We start from the raw sequence: 27,827 nt of genomic DNA on the forward strand, positions 1-27,827 counted from the left end.
GCCGGCCGGCCCCTCCCGCCGCCGCCGCCGCCCGCTCGCTCCGCGCTCCTCGCTCGGCCTCCGCCGCCCAAACTTTTCTCCGGGCGCGTCTCCCGCGGCCGCCGCCCGCCCACCCCCCGCATGGGCGCCCGGCCGCAGGGGGCCTGACCCGCCGCCAGGTCCGCTCGCCGCGCCATGGCGGCCCGCGCGCCCCCCGCCGCACCTGCGGCCGAGGAGCCGGGGGGCCCCGGCAGCCCCGCGCGCAGGAAGAAGTCCCGCTCCGGCCTCCGCCGCGCCTTCAACTGGCTTCGGGGCAAGCGGCGCAAGAAGAAGGCGGCGGGGGCCGAGAGCGCCGAACCGGCCGCCCCCCGGGCCAAGAAGGCGGACGACAAGGCCAGGAAGGCCAAGGGCAAAGGCCGAGGTAAGGCGCCGGGCACCTGGGCTGGGCGCGGGCCAGCGCCCAGGTGGCAGCCCGGCTGTCTCCGCTGGGGGTCCGCGGCTGCTGGCGGCGGGTGAGCCCCGAGGCGCCGATGCCGGGGCAGGGAGGGCCCAGGGCTCAGCCCAGGCAACCCCATCCCGAGCCGCCCCGCAGCATTTCCCAGACTCAGCCTTGCCCCACGTTAGGGGGTCGCGGGGGGGACCCTCTGCTGGGGCCGGGATCCCCGGCTGAATCGCGAAGTGCAGGCAGTCTGGCTCGTGGGGATGAGGCATCCCCCAGCCCCCAGGCTCCCCCAGGCTCTGCCCTCTGCTGAGTCAGGGGGTCAGAGATGGACTCTGGCCTGGGGCCAGGAGGAGAGGCGAGTGGCCCTGTGGCTTTGGCGGGGGTCCCTCTGGGTCTGGAACATCAACTACACTCAAAAAGTGTTTCAGCCGGCTGGGTGGACCTGGGTTTCCAGCCCCACAAAGGACCTGTCACGGAGCATATGCTTCAGGCTCTTAAAAGCTAACAGTGTTACCTTTCCCCTCCTGGTCCCTCTCACCACTCACCTGTGCCAAACCACAAACATTGACCTTCCGGGTGGTGAGCTGTTGGATGTGTCCGTACAGATGGGGAAACTGTGGCCCCAGTTAACCGCGAGGCTGCACCTGGGCTGGGTGGGCACTGAAAAGACAACAGCTAACTCCTGCCTCTGGGCTCCCCCTGGCCTGGCCCATTCCAGCGGGGGTCACTTTTCTGTTGTCCACTTGCTTGGTTCTTCCCTCATGTGAGGGAGTGGACCTGAGTCTCCGTGAGAGGGTGGGGCTCCCCTGGGCCTGGCCACGCTTCGAAGTCTACCTTCACCTCGGTTTGGCCGCTGCGCCCGAGGTGAGGAAATGGCTGGCGGTGTGTGCGGCCCATCCCATTTGCCCGTGTTTACTCACCCAGTGTCCTTTAATTATCTCCTCTGGAGGAGAACGAAAGGACACGTTAGGGATCAGGAAGAGGGTGAAAAGCCTCTTGTGTGCTTGCATCCGGCCTGATCTTCCTTTTGGATGAGGGCCCTGCTCCCCTGCAGCCCAGCCACCAATAGACGTCAGGGTGCTGGGGCTGGGATGGCTGGGCTGGGCTCTGAGGAAAGGTTTGGGGTGTGTGTGGGGGGTGGTAGGGTGGGGTGGTGGGATGGGGTGGGGGGTGTTTCCAAGTGCTCTGCAGTCTCAACAGGACCTGGGGTTTGTCCCAGGGCTGCCCCACTGGGATTCCATCTGAAGTCATCTCTGTCTCACTCAAGAGGTCGTGGATCAGAAGTGCAACAGGATGGATTGTGGTCACACTCTCAGGATTGGAGACGGGAGGCTAGTGGTGGATCCTTTTCAGGGAGACCGGCCTTGAGGCAAAGGCTGGAAAAGCTGACCTGTAGGTCCCTCCTCCAACAGCCTGGGTTAGAGGTCATTGGGTCAGAGGCCAGGCCTCCCCTTGCCTTGTGTTTTGGCAGCAGGTAGCACTGGGCTGTCCTGGCAGCAGGTCAGCCTGATTTGAGCCCACGTGCGGGAAACACCTCCCCTGCCCCAGGCTGTTGTTTCCCAGGTCTGGGGGTGGCCCCAGGTACGACTGGTAGAAGTCCTGCTCCTTTTTGCTCCAGCCTCCTATTATTCCAATTGTTTCCTCGTCACCTGCCTGGCTCTCCTTCTTCTCTGTTTATTAAGAGAAATAAATCTGATCTCTCTAATCTCCACTGGCACTGCTGGTCCAGAAGGGGAACCCAGAGAAAGCTTAACTCTTTCTGGGGAAAAATACCCAAATGGCGATGAGGAGGAGGGATACACAGAAAATTCCTGGGAGGCTGGCTTTTGCTGGGAAGGACATTATCTCCCTTATCACATTCTTTCAACCAAGGACCCAGAGATGCAGGTCTTGGCTCCCTTAATCTGAGTCCCCTACTGTAAAATGGACAGACTGAGTTTGGAGTAGACTTTTGAGGACCTGTCTCCCAGAATCTCCTTACTCTCCTCACTGGCCTGCACAAACTTCTAAAGGAAAGAGAGGAAATCTGACATTTATTGATTATTCTGAATGTGCCAGGAGGCCTATGTCCATGCTCTCATTTGAACCCATTTGCGGATGAAAAAAATTGAGGCTCAGGGACAGTGAGTGGGTGATTGGCTTGAACCAGTGATTTTCAACCAGTGTGCCGCAAGAATGTTTTAAAACATGCATACCTGACTGTGTACGGTCAGGGGACTGACCTCTTTTCCCTTACCAGGGGTGGGCAAACTTTTTGACTTGAGGGCCACAATGGGTTCTTAAACTGGACTGGAGGGCCGGAACAAAAGCATGGATGGAGTGTTTGTGTGAACTAATATAAATTCAAAGTAAACATCATTACATAAAAGGGAACGGTCTTTTTTTTCAATAGTTTTATTCATTTCAAACGGGCGTAGTTTGCCCACGGCTGCCTTAGACTGTCAAATAGAAAAATGACAACAGCCCTGGCCGGTGTGGCTCCACTGGGGTCGGTTGGGTGTTGTCCTGTGCACAGAGGGGTTGCTGGTTCTACTCCAGGTCTCCCGGTCAGTCGGAGAGGTGGGGGTGGGGTTCTATTCCTGGTGGGGCAGGTGCCTTAGTTGTGAGCTCCTTGGTAGTGGTGTGTGTGTGGGGGGGCAGGGGGACACGGCTCTCACATCAATGTTTCTTTCTCCCTCTCCTTGCTCTCTCTCTAAAAATCAATAGAAATATTAAAAACAAAACAAAACAAAAAAAAAACAGCCACCACAATAGTCGTCCCATGTGAATGAGTCAGAATTATAATGTTTTGTTAGACCAGCAAAACATACAATATACTTTTTGGTGTGCTGCAGAATTTTAGTAATTAGTTCGTGTGCCATGAGCTGAACAAGGTTGAAAATTGCTGGCCTAAACTGGGATTTGAACTCGGACCATCTGTCTCCCAAACTGGTACTGTTTTCATAACACTCCCAAGGACACGGACCAGAGGTTAAGGCGTTTAAAGATCTTCTCATCCAACCCATTCCACAGATGGGGAAAGGCCCAAAGAGAAGTGAGGGGACTTGATAGAGCGGGAAGAGTATCAGAGTCAAATGAGAATTCAAATTCTGGCTCAGCTGCTAGCCAGCCCCGTGACAAGCACTTCTCTGTGGCCTCACTGATTCCACTGCTGTTGCAGGAAAGAGAGGGGACGTTGCCTTGATGGGTCTGTGACCTTTCTGTCTCTCCAAGATTCTCACAAGAGACGATGTGAAGATTATATAAAAGTGAAGTCACCATAGAAATGCAAGGATTGCTATTATAGTGTTTATAAGTTTAATCACCTGTGATCTAGGGCAGCGGTCGCCAACCTTTCGGACCTCACGGACCACCAGTGGTCCGAGGACCACCGGTGGGCGACCACTGATCTGGGACACAGTCTGGAGGGAATGAACTCTGAGGCCTATTTGGACAGCTCTGCTGCCTTTTGGTCTGCCCCCTCGGGCCATGAGACTGGGAGACACAGGCAGGTTATTAACTACCCCCCAAGCCTCAGTTTCCTTATCTGTAAAATAGAGACAATAAATCCTGGCTTGACAGGGCTGTTTCAAGGATCAAACTAGATAACAGACATGCAAGTGCTTTGTGAACTGGGCAGCATGGTCCAGACAGTGGCAGGTTTCTGGGGTGGTGATGCCGAGGACTTGGCATTAGCTAAGTTCATCCTGGCCCATGTTTGGAAAACAACTCACTTGGTTACACCTCACATACCCGTGGTGATGAAGATTCCTGAGGGGGGATCCACAGAAGTGGAGTCTTACCTTTGTCCAGGAGGCAGGCGTAAGAAAAGGTAAACAAACATGAATCCATATTTTCCAGAAATGTCATCTGATCTCGAGACCAGTGTGGGGAGGAAGTGTTTCTGGGCCACATGCCAGGACGGGAGCCCATTAATCAGGGGAGGCTTTCTGGAGGAGGCGAGCAGGGTGTGGAAGAAGGGCAGGGTGCTGGCTGATTTGAAGAGAAGGTTCTATGTGCCAGACCCTGGCCAGGCATTTTCATGAATGTTTTCCCTGGGAGATAGGCATTTATCACCATTTATACGTGAGGAAATGGGCCCAGAGGGGAAAAGTAAGTTGACCAAGGTCACTCGGCCTCATTCATTTGAAAAGACATATTCTTTACTAGATAGTGTTAAGCGTTGTTCAGGGTAATGTGAATATCTGGGCCAAGACAGGCCAAGACACCCGTGTGGAAGTGATGTTCACAGCATGGCAGTGACAGAAGCACTCAGTCTGCTACCAGATGCCACACTCTCCTAACAAAGCAACATGCGGTCGGATGTGTGTCTGACTCTGCAGAGGAGTTGCAGAGTCATTGTAGAGTCTTAGATAGGACCAACTTTGGGGAAAGGAATTTGTCGCCCTCCTGAAGATTTCTCTTGGGGAATGGGCAGGGGCTGGGGGGTGGGAGTGTGAAGGGCTTCTCTACTGATAGAGCTCAGGAGCCACCCGCCAGGCCCAGCAGATTTAAGCCGAAGCACTCTGGCCACTCATTCAGGGAGAACTGCCCTTGGTGTGGGGTTGTGGGAAGATCCCCGAGGTTGAATTCTGCTCTGCTGTATGACCTGGGGTGAGTTCTGCCTCGCTCTAGTCCAGACATGCCCTGTCTTGAGAAAGATAGGGCTTTACTAGTATAGCCTCTGAGATCCTTTCTAGTTCTAGAATTCTGTGAGTTTGAGAATGGGCTGAAGGAGCAAGCTGGTAGGTGCTGGGGGGTACGGGGGCGGGAACTATGTCCAGGAAGAGAGAGCCTACCTTTGTTCATGGACAAGTCATGGGGACCCAGTGGCTTGGATGTCACTGAAAGGTGGGTGAGGAGAGTGCAGTGTAATAATGCCACGTCTCCCTGTTGAGGAAGGGGTCTGTGTATCATCCACTGGGGGAGTGACTTCCATAGAGGAGTCTGGGATCATCTCCTCCAGGCCCCTGTGAAGGGATGGGCATTGTCTGTCTTGGGTCCAGATGGGAGAGGGAGCCTCACTGGGGTATTTCACAAATACTTATTAATGATTTAATATTACGTATAAGGACCTACTGTGTGCCACTGTCTTGGGATGAATGAGAGACAAGGTCCCAGTCCTCACAATTTGAGAGGAGCAGAAACCAGGGTCATGGAGGCAATTAAGGGTAAAAAATGTGACAAAAGAAGGAGAATAATGATCCCAGAGAGAAACCAGAGATGGCTTCTCTGAGGAGGTGACACGTGAACTAAAATCGAAGGATGAGGAGAAGCTGGGGTAGAGGGATTTGCAGCGCTGGGATCAGGCAAGGCACCCGCTAGGGACTGGGACCGGCTGACTGTCTGGGTCCTATGGGGTACAGAAATCACCACACCTCACTGTTCTTAACACCCTGAGCGCAGGAACTGGGTTGACTGTCCTCTCCCTCTGCTGAGCACAGGGCCTGGCTCTAAGTGGCTTTGGGTGATAGGTGGGTGACCTGATATGGGCCCCCGGTTTATGGGCATCTCTGGATCCTAGGCGCTCAGAATTGATGGTGTGAGATGTCACAGGGAGCCCTCAGAGCACACGTAGGTGGGCAGCTGAGGCCCAAAGGAGGAACAGGAGCCCACACCTGTCAGCTTTCCCATTCCAGTTCAGACTTCAAATGGAAAATCCCTTCCCAGAGAGGTGCCTCTAGCAGGGGTGGAAGGAGATGAGCAGGAAGCTGAGGCGAAGAAGGCTGCCTTCCCCTCCCCTCCCTCGACACCTTCTGGTACCTTCCGGTTCCAGCTGCCTCTCCCTCCTTGTGGAGGCCCTGAGCCTGCATCACACATCCCAGCATTCTTCTGGAAATCCCCTCAGGCAGCCCCGCTTCCCGCCCCCCATATTCTCTTCCCCTGGCCCCTGAAGCTAGACGGCCAGCAAGGTTTGCTGAGCTGGGGTGGCTAATCCTGTGGCCAGAAAAATCTACACTCTGTTTTCAGCAGAGGGCTGAGCAGGAGCCTCCCCTCACCACCTGCCCTTGGAAATCCCCTTCTCCCCAAACCCTGGGAGCCGGCTCAGCTGCGCCCGGCCTGTCACATGCCGCTGAAACTAATGAGAAGAGGCATTGTCTATTATGTGGGCCACAGCGAACGTGGTGGGTGGGGAGAGCAGGTATACACACCTCTACCTGCCATACAGACCCCATGGCCACCTCTAGCCCTTTGGCTCACTCGGGGAAGGAAGCAGGTGGAAACATTCATCGGGTGGGAGGGGGGCATCTCTGTCCACCTCCCCAATTATTACATTCCACTTGTGTCCACTGTCCTCGGGGACCGGTTCATCAAAGGCTGTCAGCTCCACTCACAGGGTGCCCGGTTCTGTGCTTGGCATGGTGTGCTGCAGAATTTTAGTAATCAGTTTATGTGGGCCATGAGATGAAAAGAGTTAAAAACCACTTGCAAAGGGTTTAAACCTCAAATCTTCGGGCAAAATGCATGATTCCCAGGAGGCTACTGGTGGGGTCTGCTCCATGTAGGGCCTCCTGGGTGCTTAGGACACCCTCTCCTCCAAGCCTTTAGCCAGGTGAGGCCTTCACCACCCTTTTCCAAGAGGGTCATGAGGCTCTCAGGCTCAGTGTTGTGTTCCCAGGAGTTCTGGTGCATTTGCCTCCCATACTACCTACTTCTTCCCACCAGGCCTACCCCAAGCTCTCCCAAGCTCATGGCTATGGGCAGGACTCTTCCTCTAGGATCCTGGAGCAAGCACAGCCTTTGTAGCAAAGGCTACACCTCCACCAGTACTTAAGTGCCATCACCACCACCTCCACCAGAATGCAAGCCCAACCATCTGCGCCTCCCCCAGTTTCTGCTCAACATGTACGGCCTATCTACTGTGTCGACCGAGCCTGCGGTTACTAAGAGAAATGAGACCATCACTGCCCTTGAGAGATTTGTTTTCTGGTTGAGACAGCTGCTGGGGGTCTCTGTCAGCAGGCAGCACCCTTGCCTGTGGGAGCAGGGCACGCAAGGAGAACTTCATGGAGGAGTTAACTATGGAGCGGGCCTTAAGGATGACAAGGAGTCTCCCAGGCAAAGGTGGAAGCGGAAGGAGCATGTGTGAGGGTCGGAGGTGTGTACTGGGGAGTAGCAAGCAGTTTTGTGTAGCTGAAATGCTGAAATGAGCGGGGTGTGGTTGGAGATGAGGTCGAACTGGTGGGCAGGGGCAGCTCCTGCATGGCCTCCTGTCCTCACTCAATTCATGCTGAGGGATTTGTACGTTACCCTTTAAAAAAAAATAATAAAAAAAAAAAAAAATATATATATATATATATTTATTGTTTTTTTTTACAGAGAGGAAGGGAGAGGGATAGAGTTAGAAACATTGATGAGAGAGAAACATCGATCAGCTGCCTCCTGCACACTCCCTACTGAGTGTGTGCCCACAACCAAGGTACATGCCCTTGACCGGAATCGAACCTGGGACCCTTGAGTCCGCAGACCGACGCTCTATCCACTGAGCCAAACCGGTGAGGGCTTGTATGTTACCCTTAAGTGTTCTTTCTGCTCCCCTACACCACCTTTCCCTTTATGGGCCACTGTTTCCCCATCTGTAAAGTCGTGGAATTGGGCTAGGAGATCTCTGGCACTAGGACCCTCTTCTCTGTACAAAGCAGGGAGCCTTGTGTATACAGCTTGGTGTATAGTGTGTGCTCAGTGAGTATTTTCTGGATGGAGGAATAAAATACAGCCCCTCAGAGACTGCACTGTTGGCAGCCTCAGACTCTTAGCAAGAGATGGGCATCAGAGAGTGGGGGAGAACAGCTTTGACTCTCCCATTTTGCGGAGACAGGGTGTTCTGGAGCCACTGGGCATAAGAGGCAGCATGGTGTAGTGGCGGGTTTTGCCTAGGTCAGTGGTCGGCAAACTGGCCCCTTGAGTGTGGCTCTTCCACAAAATACCACGTGCGGGCGCGCACGTACAGTGCGATTGAAACTTCGTGGCCCATGCCACGGGGCCAAAGAGCCGCATGTGGCTCGTGAGCCGCGGTTTGCCGACCACTGGCCTAGGTGGCAGAAAGGATGAGCCATGTAGGGATTAGAACTGAGGGCTCTGGACTCCCAGCCCAGCATTCTCTCTGCTATACCACGCTGCCCCTAGTTGGAGAGACAGAGCAGAGTGATAGTAAAGGAGAGTTATTTCCAGGCTGTGGGGCTCTGGGAAGGTCCCTGGGCACAAGGGTGCTCACGAGGACACAGACGGGGGCAGCCTGGCAGCCAGGAAGGCTTTCTGAAGAGGTGAGGTTTGGCCTGGGGTTGAAAATCAAAGACTTGTATAAAGGGAGATGCATGAGGGGCACACAGCTCCACAGATGCACAGACATGGCTGGTTTTATATATGTCTATCTACTATACTCGCCATTACTTAAACTTACACACATGTAGATATGGGCATACGCTCAATATAACATAATTGTACAATCATATCTATACACAAAAGCATGTGCAATTACACAATTTGTAGATAAACAAATTTACACTTACATGCACACAGGCAGGTTGTTACCCACTCAAATGCATAAAGCCAGTGATATCCGGCCACCTCGAGAGAGACAGTCACAGTTACATAGGCAGATACACAAAAATACACATCCAGACATGTGAAAACAGACCAAATGATATGGATATCGGCACACAGTTACACGCAGATGATTACATAAAGAGGGAACCATACATTCAGGGTCACTGATGTATACACAGGTACACAACTAGATAGCCACATTCAAGCACAGTTACAAGTGCCCAATTACATGCCCTTCTTCCAGGTCATACAGGGGCATAGATAAGCTGGAGGAGTGGTAGCACGGAGCAGTGGGCATAGGAGTCAGTTTGGGTTTGAACCCTAGCTCTGTAGCTTAATGCTGTTTAACTTTGGACTAGTCAGTTGACCTCATGGAACCTCAATTTCCCCATCTGTAAAATGAGGATGATAGAAGTACCTCCCTCACATAATTGTTTTGTGGATGAATGAAGTAATGCATGGAAGCGGTTACACGGTGCCTGTACACACTGCTATTATTTGGAACACCATTATTACAGAAATAGTCAGATTGATACATTTGTACCGCAGGCACAGAGACAGGAGATGCACACACAGACACGTGACCCTCACAGCGTAGTGTTTAGTGGGCCTCAGTAGCAGGAGGGCTCCGGAACCCGCCTGTCTGGATCCTGGTGCCCAGTTACCTCCATTCCACTGCAGTCCTCAGATTGGCGGCCCCTGGGCTGGGAGAGCGAGGTACCTGCTTGCCTCACCTGGACAGGCCCTGCCTTTCCGGGGGAGCATTCCGGGCGGGGCGGCTCAGCTGGTCTCCCAGGTCCTGGGGGCGGAGCCTACGGGACGCGAGCCAGGCCCCACCCCTCCGCCGGCCCGCCCCTGGCCCGGCCATTGGCCGCAGAGGCCGGGGGCGTGGCCGAGCTGGGGCTGGGGGCGCCTGCGGTGGCCGCCCGCGAGTCTCTGCCTGCCTCCCGGGGCTGCGGGCCCGGCGGCCCGGCTGGTTGGGCTGTGCTTGGGTTCCCGCGCCGGCTCCTGCGCCCGCCATGGGCAACTCACACCACAAGAGGAAGGCCCCCAGCGGCCCCCGGGCCCGCAGCTTCTGGCGGTTCGGGCGGTCGGGGAAGCGGCCCGCAGGTAGGGGCTGGGGTGGGGGCGGGGCAGGCGGGAGGAGGGTCTGCCTGCCGCAGCGGCCGCCACCGCTGCTGCCCCCTCCCGGGGCTGGGCTCGTGTGAGTGTGGGGCCGGGCATTCCCCGCAGAGACCCGACTCCTCACTGCACACACAGACACATGCAGTACCTATGGGCAGGCACATGTACATGTTCACAGTTTACAGCCACACACAACACTCCGATGTATGGACACACAGATCCAAAATCACATACACGTTTACACCCACACCATGGCTGCAGGACGCACAGATCCTGAGACAGACACATATATCTATGCACATGATTTACACAGTCACACGAACTACATCACATCACAGATTCAGACACAGCCGTCCACACACATTAGTCATGTAGGTACAGTTGTCCAACGTGTTAGGTACACAGAGGTACCCACAGGTTCAGAACTGCACAACAACCAGACTCACACTCAGGGTTACAGACAGACCCTAAGGCATGTACACACACACACACACACACACACACACACACACACACTTGTTTCTCAGGCTTTAGCCCCCAACAGGCAGAAAGTTTGTGGGAGGGAGGGGAGACAAAGGTAAAGGGGAGAAGCAGGAAGCAGGGGCTGGAGGCTCGGGGCCACCTCCATCTGGCGCGATCGGGAGTCGGACTGGTTCTGGTTCTGGTTCTCTGGGCTCCCTCCCCACCCCCACTCGCTCCGCCGCAGCCTTTCAGGCCCTGCGCCGCCCCCCTCACCCCCACCTCCCACCCCCGCCCCGCGGTCCCTGTGGTCGCTGCCGCATCTCCCCCTTTCAGTGCAGCCACCCAGCTGGAACACATCCTTTCCCGGCGTGCTGCGGGATCCCTCCGCGGGTCACATTCCAGCCTCCAAGTGGGGGGTGGGGGGTGGGGGGAGGATGGGGAAGGCCTCCCACCCCAGAGCTGGGAAAGGGGATTCCTGGTCTCCCCCAGCGGGTGCGGCAGTTCAGGTTATCCCTCAGAATCCCAAGGGGTGCTGGAGGAGAGACTGTCGAGGGTGCCTAGTTCCCCCACCTGGTGAATCCAGAGATGGGGCTGGGGTGGGATTCAACACCCCCCCCCCCCCCCCCCCCCCGTCAAGATAAAGGGTCTCCAACAGAGGCAGGTATCAGCTAGTCTTTGGAAGTGAGAGAATCACGGAGGAGGTGGGGTGGGGGCGCCCCTTTGCTGTGGTGGGAGAATCCACCCATGGCTTCCCAGGATGGCCCACATTCCTAGAAAATGCTGAATGAGATGATCTCATTCCTCTGGGCTGGGAATTTGGGGGTCTGGATTCTCAGTGTGGCTCTGGTATGGGCTCCCGTGACCTTGAGCAGATTGTTTTCACTTCTCTGCAACTACCTGACTCCAATGGCGGGGTGTCTTTCTTAGAAATTGGGGGGGGCTTAGCTTAGGTGACTCCTTGGGACCCTTACAGTGTGGTTAGCCATTTCATGGCTAAAGAGACTGAGGTTTAGAGAGGGGAGAGGATGGGCTTATCCGAGTTCATTTGCTTGCTGTGGTTTGAAGATTAATCCTGATAATCAAAATAACAGTAGGAAAAGGGTTAAGTCCTGGTAGGCTCTCTAAGGATTCCTCAGAAGGTGTGTTGATGAGAGACTCGAGGACTTTCCAATAGACTCCCTGTCTGAGCAATGCTGAAATCCAGGCTCTGCCCACCTGCCTCTCCTCTGAGATCGGCATTGAGGGGGGGGGGGGGGGGGGCTGGGGCTCTTCATCTGCCCTCCCATGGCCACTCAACTGATGGTTTCCTGAGAACCAACTGTGGGTCCAGACTTGTGACCATTTGTGGTGGGGAGAGAGAGATTAGGAGGGCTGTGTTTACAGTCTCCTGCCCGCTGGCCCTGAAGGAAGAGGCCAGGGGCTTTTAGCAGCCCTTGTGCTCTTCGAGTTCCTGCTGTAGCTCAAAAGCCAGCCAGGCTTCAAGGTGTACAAAACAAACGCAATGGCAAGGCAACACAGAAGTAAGTGGAGGCTGGGACATATTCTAGGTCATATATCCAAAGGCTTTTGGGTTGGGGTCCGTTTTAGAAACTAGGGAGATGGTCTTAATTTGGTCTTTGAAGTATCTGCAAGGTTGGAATTAGTCCCGAATTGTTGATTAAATGAGAGGTACATTTCATCTCGGGTACGGTTGTGAGCAAAGGCATGGAGTTGAGACTGAGCATGGAGTTTGGAGAGGAAAAGTAGTTGAGGCTCTTGCCTGGGAGAAGTTCCATTGTGAATGCAAACTTCAGTCCCTTTGGTTTTGCTTGTGTTGAGGATTCCAAGACCTCTCTAGCCTCAGCCTCTACTATCAGAGCCCCAGGTATGGAACTGGCACTTGAGTACTTATCATTTGATCAGTCTGTGAGAGGATGAGGGAAAGAAGGGAAGGCAAGCTGAGAGGGCTGGAGTCTGTGGGCCAAAGGGAGCCAGTGAAGGTGTTTGAGCAAGGGAGGGGCCTATGAAAGTGATGTGTTGGGAAGATGGCTCTGGGTGCGGGCAGGTGCAAGGCAGGACAGGTTGGCGGGTGGGGTGGTGAGAGTGGAAGCTCAGAGTAGTCAGGAGGCTGTTGCAGTAATCCAGGGGAGAGGTGATGAGGTGAGGGTTAGGGAAGGGTGGGGGCTGTGGAAGTAGAGAGGAGTGGCAGCTGCAGAGACACTGTGGAGGAGGTGACAGAAGTGCTGGGACCTGGGATTAATCAGATGTTGGGAGAAAGGGCCAGAGAGGGCTGTAAAGGCTCTGTGCTTGATGCTAGAGCTTGGTGGGAGGATGGTAACAGAGATAATGCAGAGGTAAGAATGAGGCCCAATGCTAAACTCATCTGTCTTCCAACAGTCTTACCTGCTAGAAGTTACTATTCTGCCCACTTTACAGATGAGGAAGAAGGAGCTCAGAGAAGTGAAGGCACTTGCTCGAGGCTACTTAGCAAGGAGGTAGCTGAATCATGATTCAAACCCAAGCCTGTCAGATCCCAAAGCCTGTGCCCTTAATCCGGTTTGAGATAGATGGGTTTCCTCTTAGGATTGGGGCGTCTGCTTGTCCTCTGGGTAAAGAAAGCCCGAGGTTCTGGGGGATTTGGACTCCGAAGAACACATGTGGAGAAAGCCCTGAAAGGGAGGAGAGGAGGTTAAGGACTAAACATGGAAGCCCTTAGGGCTCAGAGTGGGGCAGGTGGAAAGTGGGAGGGAAAACTGAGAATCTAGGAAGGGTTCCTTCCATGGATCAAAGGCCCTTGGACCATGGAGAAGAGTAAGAGTGAGGATGGAGGGGAGAGGCCTCCGTACTGCTGGGATTGTCTGGCCCAACCCTCTCCTCACTTCCCCAGATCGCTGGGCAGTTGGTCCTGGACGGTTTGGGGGATTGGTGGAGGAATGGAATTGAGAGCCCAGGGAGCTTCCCCCTTTCCCACTATCCTCCTTTTCCAGTGCATTGTTCTGTGAGGTTTCCACTTGGACCTCCTCTTGGTAGGGTTTCTCATTCTCGCCTTGTATATGAGGAGATTGAGGGAATGACCAAGTCTTTGGTGGAGTCCGACTGCCTGAAAGTCTTTTCATCTGTGCCCCTGCCTCTGGACCTCGGGCACCAGGGGTCTTTGGTAGATCCCACAGCTCCTTTCCAGTGAAGGGGAGAGACTTAGGACTAACTGTACGTCTGAACTTGCACATGGGAGCCCTGGGCTTCCCTCTCTGGTCTGAGGGTCTGAGATAAACTGAACCCCCTTGCTGCCCTAGGTGCTGACTCAGAGTGAGGGACCACTGCCTGCCTTCTAGGAACAGAGTTGTACATACTGCGGGCTCTTTAGAGAGTATTTCTCCCACCCTCCCGCCTCACAGATGAAGAAACCGAGGCCCAGAAAAGGGCAGTGCCTGGCTCAGGATCACGCTGCAGCTGAGGGGCAGTGAGAGTTCAACCCCAGAACTCCTGAATCTCAGAGCAGGGGGATATCTGGTCTGGGCTCCAATTCCCTTTCCTCCCAAACAGGGGCGTCAGGTCTGCCAGATAGGGCCAAGTCACTGAGGAGCTGATAGGGAGCTTGTGTTAAGTGTCCCTTATCAGACCTTATCTTAATGGTCCTTAACTCCACTTGAGATTTCAAGAGAGGTCTGGAAGTGGGTGGGAGAGGAGGCCTCTGGTGGCATGAGAACATGATTTGTCCTCTGGTCAGAGGGCTCACATCCTGACTCTGCCATTACTGGTTTTGTGTCCTTGGGCAAGTCACTGACCCTCGGGGAGCGAGACCATGTGTGTCTCAGTTAATTGGCTCTGTAATTGCTAGTTTATTGTCTTTGTGTTGTAAGTGGAAAGGCAGAGGGGGCCCTTTACTCCATACTCTGAGAGGCAGAGGCTCCCTCGAATGACATGACGTTTTGTGTTTACACTTGGTTGCATGGCTTTCACTTTCCCAGGCACTGTGCGAAGTGGGTTAGTCCCAGTTTACAGACGAGCAGACTGAGGCCCGGGGAGACTGATTCATTTGTCCTCAGCCTGGAATCCAGATCTCAGGACCCCCAGCCGTTCCTTCTCCTGACTTCATGGTGGCTGAATATAGGCCTTTCCAGCATTTATATGGGGATAATCATGCCTTGAAGCAACAAAGGAAAGAGCTTTGGAAAGTCAGCATTGCTCCTGGCCCAAAGAGATTATCATTGTCGGGAGCAGATACTGACCTGGAAACTCATTATGACATTTATTAATATTATTGTAGCTAATTCCTCCCTGCACCTCTGCCGTTCCCCTAGGCGTCTGTGGGATGGGATCGCTCCCTCCCTGTTGGGGCACTCCCTGCCCCCCAATATTTACCGTAGAACCGGCCTGTCAGCTCTGCCCCAGCTGGGTGGGGCTTCCCACTGAGGGAAGGAAGGAGGGGGATTCCCCTTCTGCAGAGGTAGGTGCAGAGCTCCCCCTCTTTGGGTAGGGACTCAGGCTGGGGTCCTGACCCAACTCCCTTAGACTTAGGACTGCTAAGGCCTTTGGAGTGAGACCCAGGTTGGAATGTGAGCGGGGCCACTTCCTGGTTGGGTGACCTTGAGCAAGTCACTCTCCCTGGTGCCGCCTCTTGCTTATTTGTAAGAAGGGAATGTCACAGGTACCTCTCAGGTTTCTTGTTAGGTGTACAAAACTGTAGAAGAGAAAGTGTCTTGAGAATTGTAAAAGTGCCTCCACCTGAAACATTTGGTTACGTTCCTTTCTCTTTGTCTTGCCTCTAAGACAGTGGTTCTCAACCTTCTGGCCCTTTAAATACAGTTCCTCATGTTGTGGCCCAACCATAAAATTATTTTCGTTGCTGCTTCATAACTGTAATGTTGCTACTGTTATGAATCGTAATGTAAAATATCTGATATGCAGGATGGTGTTAGGCGACCCCTGTGAAAGGGTCGTTCCACCACCAAAGGGGTTGCGACCCACAGGTTGAGAACCGCTGCTCTAAGAGAACAAAATCTACATGTGCTTGGGTTCTGTTCCCATGGGAAGGCCCGCCCCCGTGGGCCTTGGTTTGTCCACTCGTGCACCCTGAATCCTGGCTCCTGGGCTGGCCAGCGGCACAGTCAGAATGTGGAGGGAGGGCGGTGAAGGGGACAAGGTCAGGCCATGGAGGGTTCCAGCTCCTGAGCGAGGCCACCTGGGCAGCTGTGCCCGCCCCCCTCATTCCTCTCCCCTGAGTCAGGCCTGCTTGGCTGTGGGTGTGCCATCTCCCCCGCCCCTTGCTCTGGAATGGGGCAGGTTGAGGCCTCACCCCATGGAGGATGTTGCCAGGACAGTGAGTACACATGCGCACAATGTTCGCGTGGCCTTGAGGGCTGGGCCTTCCTCCCCCATTCCTTCCTGTCTCCAGGATTGGGAAAGCCCCAGATTGGTGGGTACACCCACCTACCTTCATGCACACAGCCAGCTGGCAGGGCCGTGTGAATCTGCATCCAGCTCATGTATGAAGAGGACATGGACTAGGTGGCTTCCGTGTGCTTTGTGGATGTAGTCCTGAGAGCACCCACCTGTGGGTTTGGCCCCGGTGGACATTTTGGAGGTGTGTGCCCGCCTACCTCTGCTGGTAGACCGGATCAGAGCTCTAGAACTTGCTTGTCTGCTTCCTGGTGTGCCCTGTGTTGGAAAGGGGGGGCGAGAGGGGCGTGGCCAGGGGCAAGGTGTCTTCTCACATCCTGGAAGCCTCCCTCCTTCAAGCAGGTGGAGGGTGAAGGGAGGTTTAGGCTGTACCTCTGGACTCCTAGAGCAGAAGGTCCTAGAACACGGACTTTTAGGTGTGCCCTTGGCAGAGGTCCTTCCACTCTCTGGGCCTGGATTTCTCTGTGAGGTACCTGTCCTTCACCTGAGATTCAGGTTGCTGAGCCCCTCCCCTAGCAAGCCACTGGCGTGTAGACCTGTGTCTGGGGTGCCTCCGAGAGGCCTCAGGCTCTGGCCATGCTGTGGGCGGGTGAAGGGAGGGGTGTTGCTGGGCAACCAGGCGTTATCAAGAGTGAGAGCCTTGGATCTGGTTGGGGAATTTGCAGCTATGGCCCTGACTCTCAGCCTTGGGCCTGGGACCTTGAGGAACTGATGTGCCCCATCCCTGACTTAGTAGGAGCTCAGCCTTTGCTTTCCCTGGTTAGGAGGAAGGTGAGGATGACTGTGTCCTGCATGGTTAAAGGCTCCAGTTTTGGAGCCAGCCAGAGCTTGGGAAGTCACCTAGCTCCCTGAGCCTCACAGGTCCAGGTCAGTTACCAGGAGCTTACCGGCCTCAAAGGACTGATGTTGTAGGAAGATCCATGCGGGCAGAGACTGTTTGCCTTCCACCAGCACCTGGCATGGTGCCTGGCATGAATTTATCACCCTGCAAGTGTTGGTCTACTGCTCTTTTCTGGTCGAATGGGACTAATACTAGTAAGAGGGGTGGATGGGTCTGGCCTAAGAGAGAGGGAAGAGGGAAGTAAATAAATGGTCAAGAAACCTCAGATTTATGGTGATGGGGTCCCTCAGCCTTTCTGCAGAGGGAGATCAGGTTTGTAGCTGACTCAGCAGACAGAGCATGGCTTTTGGATTCAAGTTGTCCTGAGTGCAAAAGCCACCTTGCCCTCTCTGGCCTCCATTTCCTCATCTGTAAAATGGGGGTTGTTTAGATTGCAATGATTTGTGCATATATACTATCCAGCTCCACAGAAGTTTTGTTTTCCAGAGAGCAAGGGCTCAGCCATCTTCCTGAGTGCTCTCTGAGAGGTGGGGCAGCAGAGGGGGAAGGGGCCACAGAGGGTCTTGGAGCACGGAGCCACTGCCAATTCTTCAGTCCCGAGGAACTCAGAGAGAAGGATGCTATGCGAGAGGGATGTCCTCAGGCAAGTATGGGTGTGGGGAGGGGTGGGCAGCACTGTGTAGTTCACAGACTTCCTCTTCTGCACCTTTTGGAGTTGCCAGGGGGATGGATCTCTTTTAACAGGGTCATTACCCAGCTTAACCTTCATTTTTACTGACCAGCCTCCCGGGGCTCTGAATAAAATTCAGGCTCTGCCAAGGCCTATGGGGCCCTCCCAGGTCTGGCTCCTGCCCTCCTCTCACCTCCTGCCATTCTCTCCCTGGCTCACCGTGTTCCAGCCACCCCTGCCTCTGCTCGGGGAAGCCCACCACTCCTGCCTCAAGGTCTTTACAGTTGCCGATGGATGCCCTGTCTAGAGGGCTCTGTACTTTTGCTGGCTGGCTCCTCTCTCTCTCTCTCTCTCTCTCTCTCTCTCTCTCTCTCTCGCTCTCTCTGTGTTTTGTCTTGTTTTTGTTTTGTTTTTTAGCAAAGTTGAGTCTTAATCTTTTATTTTGTGTAAATAGATTGGCAGGACACTACACCCTTAGAATGAGGAGTTCAGCCATAGACTGGGACATTTTCTTCACCCTTCACAATTTCTAGACTTCGATACTTTTCTCCAACACAGAGCCGAATGTCTGTAATTCAGGTCTAGGATTTGGTGCCCACCCCCATCCTTCTCCTTCTTCAGTCTCAGTCCCAAAGGAGAGGCGCTCCCTGATGCCCCCTGAAGGCATCCCCTTCCTGTCACAGTCCTCAGTCCCCACTATCTAAAATTATGTTGTTAGTTGACTTCATTCATGTATTCATCAATTCATCAAATGTTTATTGAGTGTGCGGTATGTACCAGGCACGAATTTAGGCACTGGGCATATACTGGTGAACAAAATATAGTTTTCCATTAGGTATAACCCCCAGGACTAGCTTAATAAATACTTGCTGATCGAATGAATGGGTACAATAATTTTATAAGGAGGAGTTATTGGCCTTGTTTCTCTATGAGGTCGTGGCTTGTGTGTGATGGAGCTGGATTTGAACCTGGACCCGACTTCCCTGAAAGTGCTGCTGCCCTGACTGCCCTCACCTATGAACTGTTTCTTGGTTGATTCTGTGCTCCCTGCCTGGTGACCCAGCAGAGTCACTGAGTCACAGAGGGAGGCCAGTGGGGAGAATCGCGGGCTGGAGGGGCAGGGGGTCTGCACTGAAGGCCTGCTTTGCTGTGTGACCTTAGAGAGTTCACAGTGCTGCTCTGTGCTGCCACATTGTAACGTGTGGGGCTGAACCTACACGTGAGGGTTACCACCAGCCAGTGTGATGCCACTGAGGGCATCGCCGGCTTCCCAGTACTGTGTCCCGGCTGGCTCCCCCCCTGCAGGGGCCTCCATCAGTGGCCTTGCCATCCCCTCAGGTGTCACCCGCAGGCATTTCTGGTCTGCCTGGCTGCTCCATGCTCCGAACCCCTTCCCCGGGGAATTGCCCTCACCAGCCAGCAGGGCCCAGGGTGGGCACCATGCCAAGTCTAGTCGAGTGGCTCTTCTACCTACCATCTGGCAGCTGGGAGCCCTGCCTTCGCTCTGGCTCCTGACTGTTTAGAAAAGACTTGGGGACAGGGTTGGTGGTCTGCCCCTGGGATTGAGTATCTCAGCCCTCCTAGTCATACTGCCCACCAGAGCCGAGCACCCACAGGCTCCGCCCTTCCTTACCCTGTGAGTCCGAGAGGGTTCCTGCCCCTGAATTCTACTTGAGGGGCGGGGTCAGCAGAGGGGCGGGGCCAGCGGCGAAGGTGGGAGGAGGACCTGGAGGGCAGCCCCGCCCCTCTGCCTGGATCGGGCTTGCTGCGGGGCCGGCGGGTGGACCCGCATCCCTTCGTGCTAGGTTGTCGCCTGGCGTTCTGCGAGGTCGGGGTAGGGACGTCTGAGTGGCGCCCGCGGTCATGGTGGTGTTCCTGGGCCGCCACCTCCCGGCGCTCCTCGGGCTCTTTAAGAAGAAGGGTGAGTGGGTGTGGCTGGGTGGGGGGAGAGAAGGGCTCCCCCACAACTCCGTTTGCCAGACCCTGATGTAGAATGAGGGGATCAAGGCTGGGGAACGGTAATAGATGGGGGATGGGGCCAGTAACGAGGCCGGGCTCCCCTGTCCAGCCTTTGTCCCGCCGCTTTGCTGCTGCCTTTGTCTGGGCTCTGCTTGTGTTTGGGAGAATGGATCCAGGTGTCTAACCTTGAAGCCTGCAGCCCGAGGGCAAATCGGCCTCCCTGCAAGGGTACCCACGCTTTCCTGGGTACATCCCAGCACCTCACTTCCAAGGGGAAGGGCATCCCCTCCTGGGTCCTGTGTCTGGGAGGAAGAACCGTGGGGAGCAGAGTAGAGGGTAAGACAGTAGCGCTGGAAGTTGGGGAGCATGACCAATGGAATTCTGTTTAGAGGCCTGGGGGTGAAGTTTTGGGAGGAGGGACCTATGCCCTCTTCCTTGTCCTAGAAGGTGGGCTTTCAGGCCTGGATTAAGACATGGAGACCAGAGTTTATTGGACTTTTTTTTTGGGGGGGGGTGGCTAGAGGACCCCCAGATTGAGTGTGACCCAGGAATCCCTACTGGGAACCTGGTATTTAGTCCTGGAGTTTAGTCTGACTGTGATTTGCTGGGTGACCTTAAACAAGACCTTTCCTCTTTGAGCCTGTTTCCCGATTTATAAAATCGGGCTTGGGGTTAGGTGAAAGGATGAGGAGAGACCTAGCTCTGACCTGGGGGGACGCCTGTGGATGCCCAGGGGCTGACCGTGGAAGAATGGGCTGGGGCAGGAGGAACCGGCAGGTGCTTGAACTGAAGACCCTGGTCCCTGGGCGTGGCCCTTTAAAGGGCTTGTTTTGTTCCTGCTCCTCTACAGGGTGCTGCCAGGGTCACATGACCCTCCCAGCGCTTTTGCTTGTGCTGTGGGTTCCATTTAAAGGGGGGCTGGAGCTGCAAAGTGCTGACACAGCCCCCCCATTCCCAGGATTAGGTGACCAGCTTCCCAATGGGCGGGGCCTGTAACAGGATCATTTGTAATGGATCTCTGGCTCCTCTGTAGGGGGGCAGGGCTCCAGGAGAGGGGGATGCCTAGAACTGTTCTCCCAAGAGAGGCTGGAGCTTCCTTTTCTGGGGGTGTAGAGGCCTGGGTCCCTCTTCTCCCTTACCCTGCTATTCTTCCATTAAAGGACAGCCACATGGGTGAGTAGGGGACCCAAGAGGCCATATCCCTGGTTTGTCCCTCTTGGTAATCTGGTTATGACTCCTGCTAACTGAGATACTCCAGAGCTGAGATACTCCATCTCTTCCTAGTGTCCCATGGGCTCTTTTGCCTGGACCTGGGCCAGGGTGTGTATGAAAAGGGTGTTTTTGTTTTTTTTGCCCTGTAAGTGGAGCTTGAGGTCCAGAGATCAGAGAAGTGTAGTGTTTGCTATGGGCTGTATGTCTGCTCAGTGTCTTGCGGCCCTGAGTGACATGTGGATACGCAGTTGTGTGTATGTTTGGGTGTTGTTAGTGTACGTGTAGAATGGGGACTGTGGGTGCTGTATATATACGTGGGGGCTGGGTGTGTTCTGTGGGGCCCTTGTGTGCAATGTGTATACACAGATGTATTTGTACTTGGGTGCTTTGTTTGTATACATATTGAAGCCTGTGGGTGTTATGTGCCTACACAATGGGCCTGTGTACCTTGGGTGTGGTGCCCTGTGGGGCCCTTGCTGAGGTGTGGGTTCTCAGATCTATGTGTGCTTGGATGTAGTTTGTATGTTCACGGGACGCTGTGTGTATTGAGTACATACTCCAGAACTGTGGGTTGTGTCTAGATTGGCAGAGTGGGCACTGCGTGTATGTGCGGGGGCCCTGTGCCGTCAGGGCACTGTGAGTGCCCTTGTCCGGTGCCTGTGCATCCTGAGGACCCAGATGCCTTTGGGCCTCACTTCTCTCCCTCTTCCATCCCACCAGGCTCAGCCAAGGCTGAGAGCGACAAGCGTCTAAGTGGAGGGCCCGGCCAGGGGCCAGGGTCTGTGGTGGATGAGCACCAGGACAATGTCTTCTTCCCCAGTGGGCGGCCGCCTCACCTGGAAGAGCTGCACACACAGGCCCAGGAGGGGCTCCGTTCCCTACAGCACCAAGGTAGCTCCCCCCTCCCCTCCAGTGCTACTCTCAGCTCCCACGATGAGAGGCCTAGCCCAACACACCTCTTTGGTATCTTCCAGAAAAACAGAAACTGAACAAGGGTGGCTGGGACCATGGAGACACCCAGAGCCTCCAGGTGAGCCCTGCCCCCAGCTCAGTGTGACTCTGCTTTTCCCTCCCTGCTTGACCTCTGGCAAGTATGTCTCTGAACCCTTTTGGATCTCAGTTTCCTTCCTGTATCACGAAGGGCTAGAGTAGGTGACCCCTGAGGGGCTAGTCCAGCTGCTGGAGCTCAGTGCTAGGTGATGCTGGGGACAAGCTGAGTCAGACGTTCCAAGGGGAAGCTCTGAAGACGCAACAGTCAGCCCCACCCAGGCCTCTGCGGTGGTCTTGGGTCTGATCTCCTTTTTCCCCCCACAGTCCTCTAGGACCGGGCCGGATGAAGACAGCATCTCCTTCTGCAGCCAGACCACATCCTACACGGCTGAGAGCTCCACGGCAGAGGATGCTCTCTCCATCCGCACAGAGATGATCCAGCGCAAAGGTCCGCTCACCAGCAGGGATTCTTGGGTGGGAGGGGGGATGGGCACATCTGGGCCCCCACCCCTGCAGCTTGCCCCTCGCCTCCCAGTCTAGTGTTTCTCGAGGCTCTGTGATTCCGTGAACCCAGGAACACAGTACCCTGCGTGCTCTTGGAGGGTCATGACGCACATTAACTGCAAAGCGGGACAGTTGAGAGTTGGGAGCCCTGGGTTTGAGCCTGATGTTGCTACTTACCCCCTGTGTGACCTTGGGCCAACCCTTAACCTCTCTGAGCTTCCGTTTGATATTCTATAAAAATGAAGACTAGAGTACTTATGTTATTGGGACGAATGCCAAGTATTTAGTGTGCTAACACGTAGTAAGTGCTTGCTAAATGGAAATTATCATTATTGACCTAGTCAATGTTAAAGCCTTCCAGAAGTCTTACAGAAAAGAAGCATTTAGCTTTGTTTAACTAGCTTTGCCCATGTCTACTTGACGATGGAAGTCTTTTTTTCAGAGTTCTTACTAATATTCTACAAAAGTACTGCTCTGCAGAATGTCCTGAGGCCTGCTCTAATGGTTTCTCTCCCCTGCACTGGCCCCCAGGCTCCACCTTCCGACCTCATGACTCATTTCCCAAGTCATCTGGGAAGTCGGGGCGGAGGCGGCGGGAACGGCGGAGCACGGTGCTGGGACTGCCGCAGCACGTGCAGAAGGAACTTGGTGAGCCCTGGCTTAGGGGGGCAGTGGTGGTGGGTAGGAAGCCCTGGCCAAACCCTCTGCTGACTCCCAAGTCCTTCCTGTGCGTTCCAGGCCTGCGGAATGAGCGTGAGGCACCAGGTACTCCTCGGCCTCCTGGTCCACGGGATGCTGTACGGATCCCCACGGTGGACGGCCGCCCCACGAGTCTGGCCACAGGAGCAGGCGCCCGGGTGTCCCTGCAGGCGCTGGAGGCAGAGGCGGAGGCTGGGGCCAAGGCGGAGGCCATGCTGCAGCGCCACATCGAGCGCTTCTACCGGGATGACACCTTTGTCGGGCGGTCCACAGGGGCCCAGCCCCCACCGATTCCCCGGCCCATGTCCCTCGCAGTGCCGGGACTGACAGGAGGGGCAGGGCCTCTAGAGCCTCTGAGCCCAGCCATGTCCATCTCGCCCCAGGCCACCTACTTGTCGAAACTGATCCCACATGCTGTGCTGCCACCTACAGTGGATGTGGTGGCCCTGGGCCGCTGCAGCCTGCGCACGCTGAGCCGCTGCAGCCTGCTCTCGGCCAGCCCGGCCTCCGTGCGCTCGCTGGGCCGCTTCTCCTCGGTCTCCAGCCCACAGTCCCGCAGCCGCCACCCTTCCTCCTCCAGTGACACCTGGAGCCACTCTCAGTCCTCTGAAACCATCGTGTCCGACGGCTCCACCCTATCCTCCAAGGGTGGCTCTGAGGGCCGGCCAGAGGGCTCTGTAGCTAGCAGTAGTGTGGCACCCCCTCCCCAGGGGGGCAGCGGGAGGGGCTCTCCCAGTGGGGGCAGCACTGCCGAGGCCTCGGACACTGTCAGTATTCGGAGCAGTGGGCAGATGTCCAGCCGGAGTGTGTCCCTACGTAAGCTGAAGCGGCCCCCACCGCCTCCCCGCCGGACCTACTCACTCCGTCAGCGGGGCTCAGTGGCCCCTGACGGGCCCTTGGGGTTGCCCCCCAAGCCAGAGCGGAAGCAGCAGCCACAGGCGCCTCGGCCGCCCACCACTGGTGGGCCAGAAGGGACGGGGGCAGCACCCTGTCCGTCCAACTCAGCAGGCAGCTGGGTGCCTGGCTTGTCTCCAGGCGGCTCCCGCCGCCCCCCACGCTCCCCAGAACGGACGCTCTCACCCTCCAGTGGATACTCCAGCCAAAGTGGTACCCCTACCCTCCCTCCCAAGGGTCTAGCGGGGGCCCCTGCTTCCCCAGGCAAGGTCCAGCCCCCTAAACCCGAGCGTGTCACTTCCCTCCGGTCTCCTGGGGCCTCTGTCTCCTCCTCCCTCACGTCTCTGTGTTCCTCCTTCTCTGACCCAGCACCCTCAGACCGTTCTGGTCCCCAGATATCGACCCCCCTTGGTGACAGGTTTGTCATACCTCCTCACCCCAAGGTGCTGGCCCCCTTCTCCCCACCTCCCTCCAAGTCTAAGAGTCCTAACCAAGCTGCCCCTGCTCTGGCTGCCCCTGCTGTGGTCCCTGGGCCTGTCTCTACCACTGATGTCAGTCCTGAGCCCTCTTCCACCCCCCAGACATCCCTGACCCCAGCACAGGAGTCTCCCACTGCCTCCAAAGACCAGTCACCCCCGCCCTCCCCACCCCCATCTTATCATCCACCCCCTCCACCCACTAAGAAACTAGAGGTGGTTGAGGAGGCCCCACCTGCCCCAGAGACTGAGGAGCCCCTCCAAGATCCCAGCTGGCCCCCACCCCCACCTCCAGCCCCTGAGGAGCAGGACCTGTCCATGGCTGACTTCCCCCCCCCAGAGGAGGCCTTTTTCTCTGTGGCTGGCCCTGAGCCTGAAGGCCCTTCAGACCCCCCAGCCCCTGTCAACTCCCTGGCTGATTCACCCTCAGCTACTGTCTCTTCTCAGAGGCAGCCCCCTGGTACCCTAGATTCTCCGGCTCCCCCAGCCCCCCCTGCTGGTTCTGTCACAGGGCTGGCCAAGCTCCCGCAGAAGGAACCAGTGGGCTGCAGCAAGGGCAATGGGGTTCCCAGGGAGGATGCCGGTGCGCCCCTGGTCACGCCCTCACTCCTGCAGATGGTTCGACTGCGTTCTGTGGGTGCTCCCACTGTGGCTCCAACCCCAGCATTGGCGCCATCAGCCCCCCAGAAGCCACTGCGAAGGGCCCTATCAGGGCGGGCCAGCCCAGCACCTGCCCCTTCCCCAGGGCTCCATGCTGCTGTCCGACTCAAGGCCTCCAATCTGGCTGCCAGCGAGGGTCTTGTGAATGCCCAGCCCAATGGGCCGCCTGAGGCAGAGCCGCGGTCTCCTCAGTCCCCTGCCTCCACGGCCAGCTTCATCTTCTCCAAAGGCACCAAGAAGCTGCAGTTGGAACGGCCCGTGTCCCCTGAGAACCAGGCTGACCTCCAGCGGAATCTGGTGGCCGAACTTCGGAGCATCTCAGAGCAGCGGCCACCCCAGGCCTCCAAGAAGCCACCGAAGGCTCCCCCACCGGTGGCCCGCAAGCCCTCTGTGGGGGTGCCCTCCCCCACGTCCCCCAGCTTTCCTCGGGCTGAGCCCCTTGCTGCTCCTCCGAGCAATGGGCTCCCTCATGTCGAGGGCAGGACTAAGGGGGAGCCGGCCGAGAATGGAGGTGTCGTGCAGCTGGTGGGCCTAGAGGAGAAGCTGGGTCCGCCTGGCTCAGGTACAGTGGGCAGTGGTGGGTGTGGCCCCATTGCTGGTGATGGGACTAGACACCTAAGTCCTACCATTTGGGATTGTTCTTGGGTCTTCAAGGCTTCAGGTCTCAGGATGCCGGGAAGGGTGGACTGAGCTACAGTGTCTGGGGCTTTGGAGTCAGAACTACTAAGTTTGAAGTTCAACTTTGCCATTGAATCTACCCACCCTAGCCTCGAGCTCCTCACTGTCGAGGGTGGGCAGTGGTGCCTGCATTATAGTGTCAGGATGTTTGTAAAGTGTTGAGCACAGTGCTACTAGCATGTTCAGTAATTGAGGTTGGGGGATGAAGTAAGAATGTGTCTTGGGTTCTGTCCAGAGCCAAGTGGGGAGGCCCCTTGCTGAATTTCCTCTTTTTCCCCACAGACCCACAGAAAGAGCTGGTCTGACCACCGGGCACCTCCCTGGCTCTGCTGACCCATCCCAGGAATACAATCTCAGGGACCTGAGCAGCTCCGAGGATGAGAGGATACGGCAGACACTTAACCTAACAGAGAGGATGCCTGCAGCCTTAACCTACGGCCTTCAACATTTATGCAAGCCTGGTGTTGACCCTGTCCTCCAAGTCATCCAGCTCTCATGCCTTTTCCCGAATGGAGTCACCTCTGGCGGCTGCCACTTCAGTCTTGGCCTTAGCCTCATCTTGAAGGAGGTAGCTGGCGGGAGCGGGTGGCTGCGCCCCATGCTGGCCCTGAGGCCAGAGTTGGGAGCAGAACACCTCACTTGAGTTCGTTTCTTTTTTTTTTAAATGTCCAAATCATGCACATACTGTAGTCCAGAATCAAAGCACTTTTGAAAAGCGACTGCACGGCCGTCCTCCAGGGCCCATGAAGCCACGTTCCCAGGGCCTGTTTACATGGCAGCAGCATCGGTCATAGTCAGCCCTGAGCGGGACCATCCCCTTCCTCCCATCCAGTTTGCCCCTTTTCTTAGTTCTCGGAGGTGGGCGAGACTTAATACCCCCCAGGCTGGAGGCAGGAGCAAGGCTGTGGGATTCCAAAGCACAAGAGGTGCAGCAAGGGTTAGCCTTCCTGTGCCTCAACTTACACCAACCACCCTCCTGCCTTCCAGCTATGCTAGGTGCTCCATGCAGGGAACAAGTGGGAGACGGCCAGGGCCCAAATGGGCGGGGAAAGAAAGAGCCAGAGAGGAGGCCCTCAGGCTCTTGTCCTCAGAACCGAATGGGAATCACCTCGGGGGACACTGGCATCTGTTCCTTGTTTTACCTGGTCACGTTGGGGCGGGCAGCCACAGCACTTCAGACGGGAGCCCACGGGCTGTGTCCCTTTCAGCTGGTCGGAAGTACTGAGGAGGGGATGGAGGAGAGGGTCTGGCAGGGGGAGAGCTTATTTGGGCAGTGGGCCCAGTCCCAGCCCTACAGATTGCATTCTCTGGCCTTGCTTTCCTCGCCTGGGTTCATGTCCTCTGTGCAGCTGCTTTCAGCACAGGTGGTTCCACTGGGGGGAGCTGACGCCGAGTGACAAGGATGGGAAGCCAAAGGTGCATTCTCTTCCAGGCTCTTCCCTAGTCAATGCAGGGGGGTACTCAGTGCTCCAAGGGGGCAGGCTGGGTGATTGCCCCCAGACATCAGTCTCTGCTACTGAACTCTCCTCCAGGAATTTTAATGACCTTCTGGTTTTCAGCCCGTGTCACCTATCTAGGTAAGCTGGCTTCCCCACTGGCCCCTATGGCTCCAGTGACCCAGGCTTGAGTCTGGCAAGGAACCTTGCTTGCCATTAGCCGTTTTTCTTCCACCAAGGAGAGCTTGACCTCATTCCAGAATAAAAGCTGGGAAACGGGATGTGGTACGAGAGCCCAGGTTCCTCCGGCCCTCGCTCACTGCTTCCTCCCTGGAGCTGTAAACCGATGTTCTTCCCTTGCCCTTTGGGTAATGAGCTGCTGCTAGGGACGCACTGTGCCTGCCCAGTGAGTTGGGGAAAGATGGTCAATAAACGTCGCTCTGCTCCGCTCCTGATCCACACCCCCGAGAACCAGGTCCTGGTAGCAGCGTTGGAGATGCTGGAGGTGGGAGGAAGCCCAAATTCCCTTTCCCTCCCTGCTGTCAATGTTACCCAAGCTCCTCTTCCTCAGTTAGTCTTCTGAGTTTATTTCCCCACTGGGTGGGACAGAGTACGAAGGAGAAGGGAGGACCTAGAAGCAACCCTTCTTTGTCCTTTGGGGTAAAAGAGCTTGATCTAGTGCAAATGGAGAGACCAAAAGCCTCTGATTTTTAATTCCCATAAAAATGTTAGAAGTATATATATATATATTTCTTTAAATTTTTGAGTCTTTGATATGTGTGTACAAACAATCCATTCCCCCTGCCCTGAAGCCTGAATGAGACACATGAAAAGCTGTTTCAAAGGTGTTAATTAAATGATTAAAACTTGGCTGTGGCCACTGCTTCTTAATGGG

At 55.6% G+C, this 27,827-nt stretch overlaps 1 protein-coding gene across 3 annotated transcripts; it reads left to right on the forward strand.

The window, feature by feature from the left end:
* Nucleotides 1–33: 33 nt before the first annotated feature.
* Nucleotides 34–27,802, forward strand: KIAA1522 (KIAA1522 ortholog). 3 transcript variants are annotated; one of them, XM_036349325.1, is made up of 7 exons: nucleotides 34–400; nucleotides 21,316–21,486; nucleotides 21,570–21,625; nucleotides 21,910–22,033; nucleotides 22,621–22,737; nucleotides 22,828–25,380; nucleotides 25,779–27,802. In XM_036349325.1, the coding sequence occupies exons 1-7, from the start codon at nucleotides 175–177 to the stop codon at nucleotides 25,799–25,801; spliced, it is 3,270 nt and encodes a 1,089-aa protein (XP_036205218.1). In that variant the 5' UTR covers nucleotides 34–174; the 3' UTR covers nucleotides 25,802–27,802. The 3 variants fall into 3 exon arrangements, with proteins under 3 accessions (XP_036205218.1, XP_036205219.1, XP_036205220.1); XM_036349326.1 differs by lacking the exon at nucleotides 34–400 and adding an exon at nucleotides 9,873–10,057; XM_036349327.1 differs by lacking the exon at nucleotides 34–400 and adding an exon at nucleotides 19,194–19,345.
* Nucleotides 27,803–27,827: the final 25 nt, after the last annotated feature.

This window comes from Myotis myotis, unplaced genomic scaffold (assembly GCF_014108235.1).
Source record: "Myotis myotis isolate mMyoMyo1 unplaced genomic scaffold, mMyoMyo1.p scaffold_m19_p_2, whole genome shotgun sequence".
NCBI lineage: Eukaryota > Metazoa > Chordata > Mammalia > Chiroptera > Vespertilionidae > Myotis > Myotis myotis.

Excerpts from the sequence above, each read along its gene's own strand:
- KIAA1522 (XM_036349325.1), top strand. The coding sequence starts at position 175 with ATGGCGGCCCGCGCGCCCCCCGCCGCACCTGCGGCCGAGGAGCCGGGG. Across the intron at positions 22,738-22,827 it reads GCACGTGCAGAAGGAACTTG|GCCTGCGGAATGAGCGTGAG; the intron begins GTGAGCCCTGGC and ends TGTGCGTTCCAG. Across the intron at positions 25,381-25,778 it reads GCTGGGTCCGCCTGGCTCAG|ACCCACAGAAAGAGCTGGTC; the intron begins GTACAGTGGGCA and ends TTTTCCCCACAG.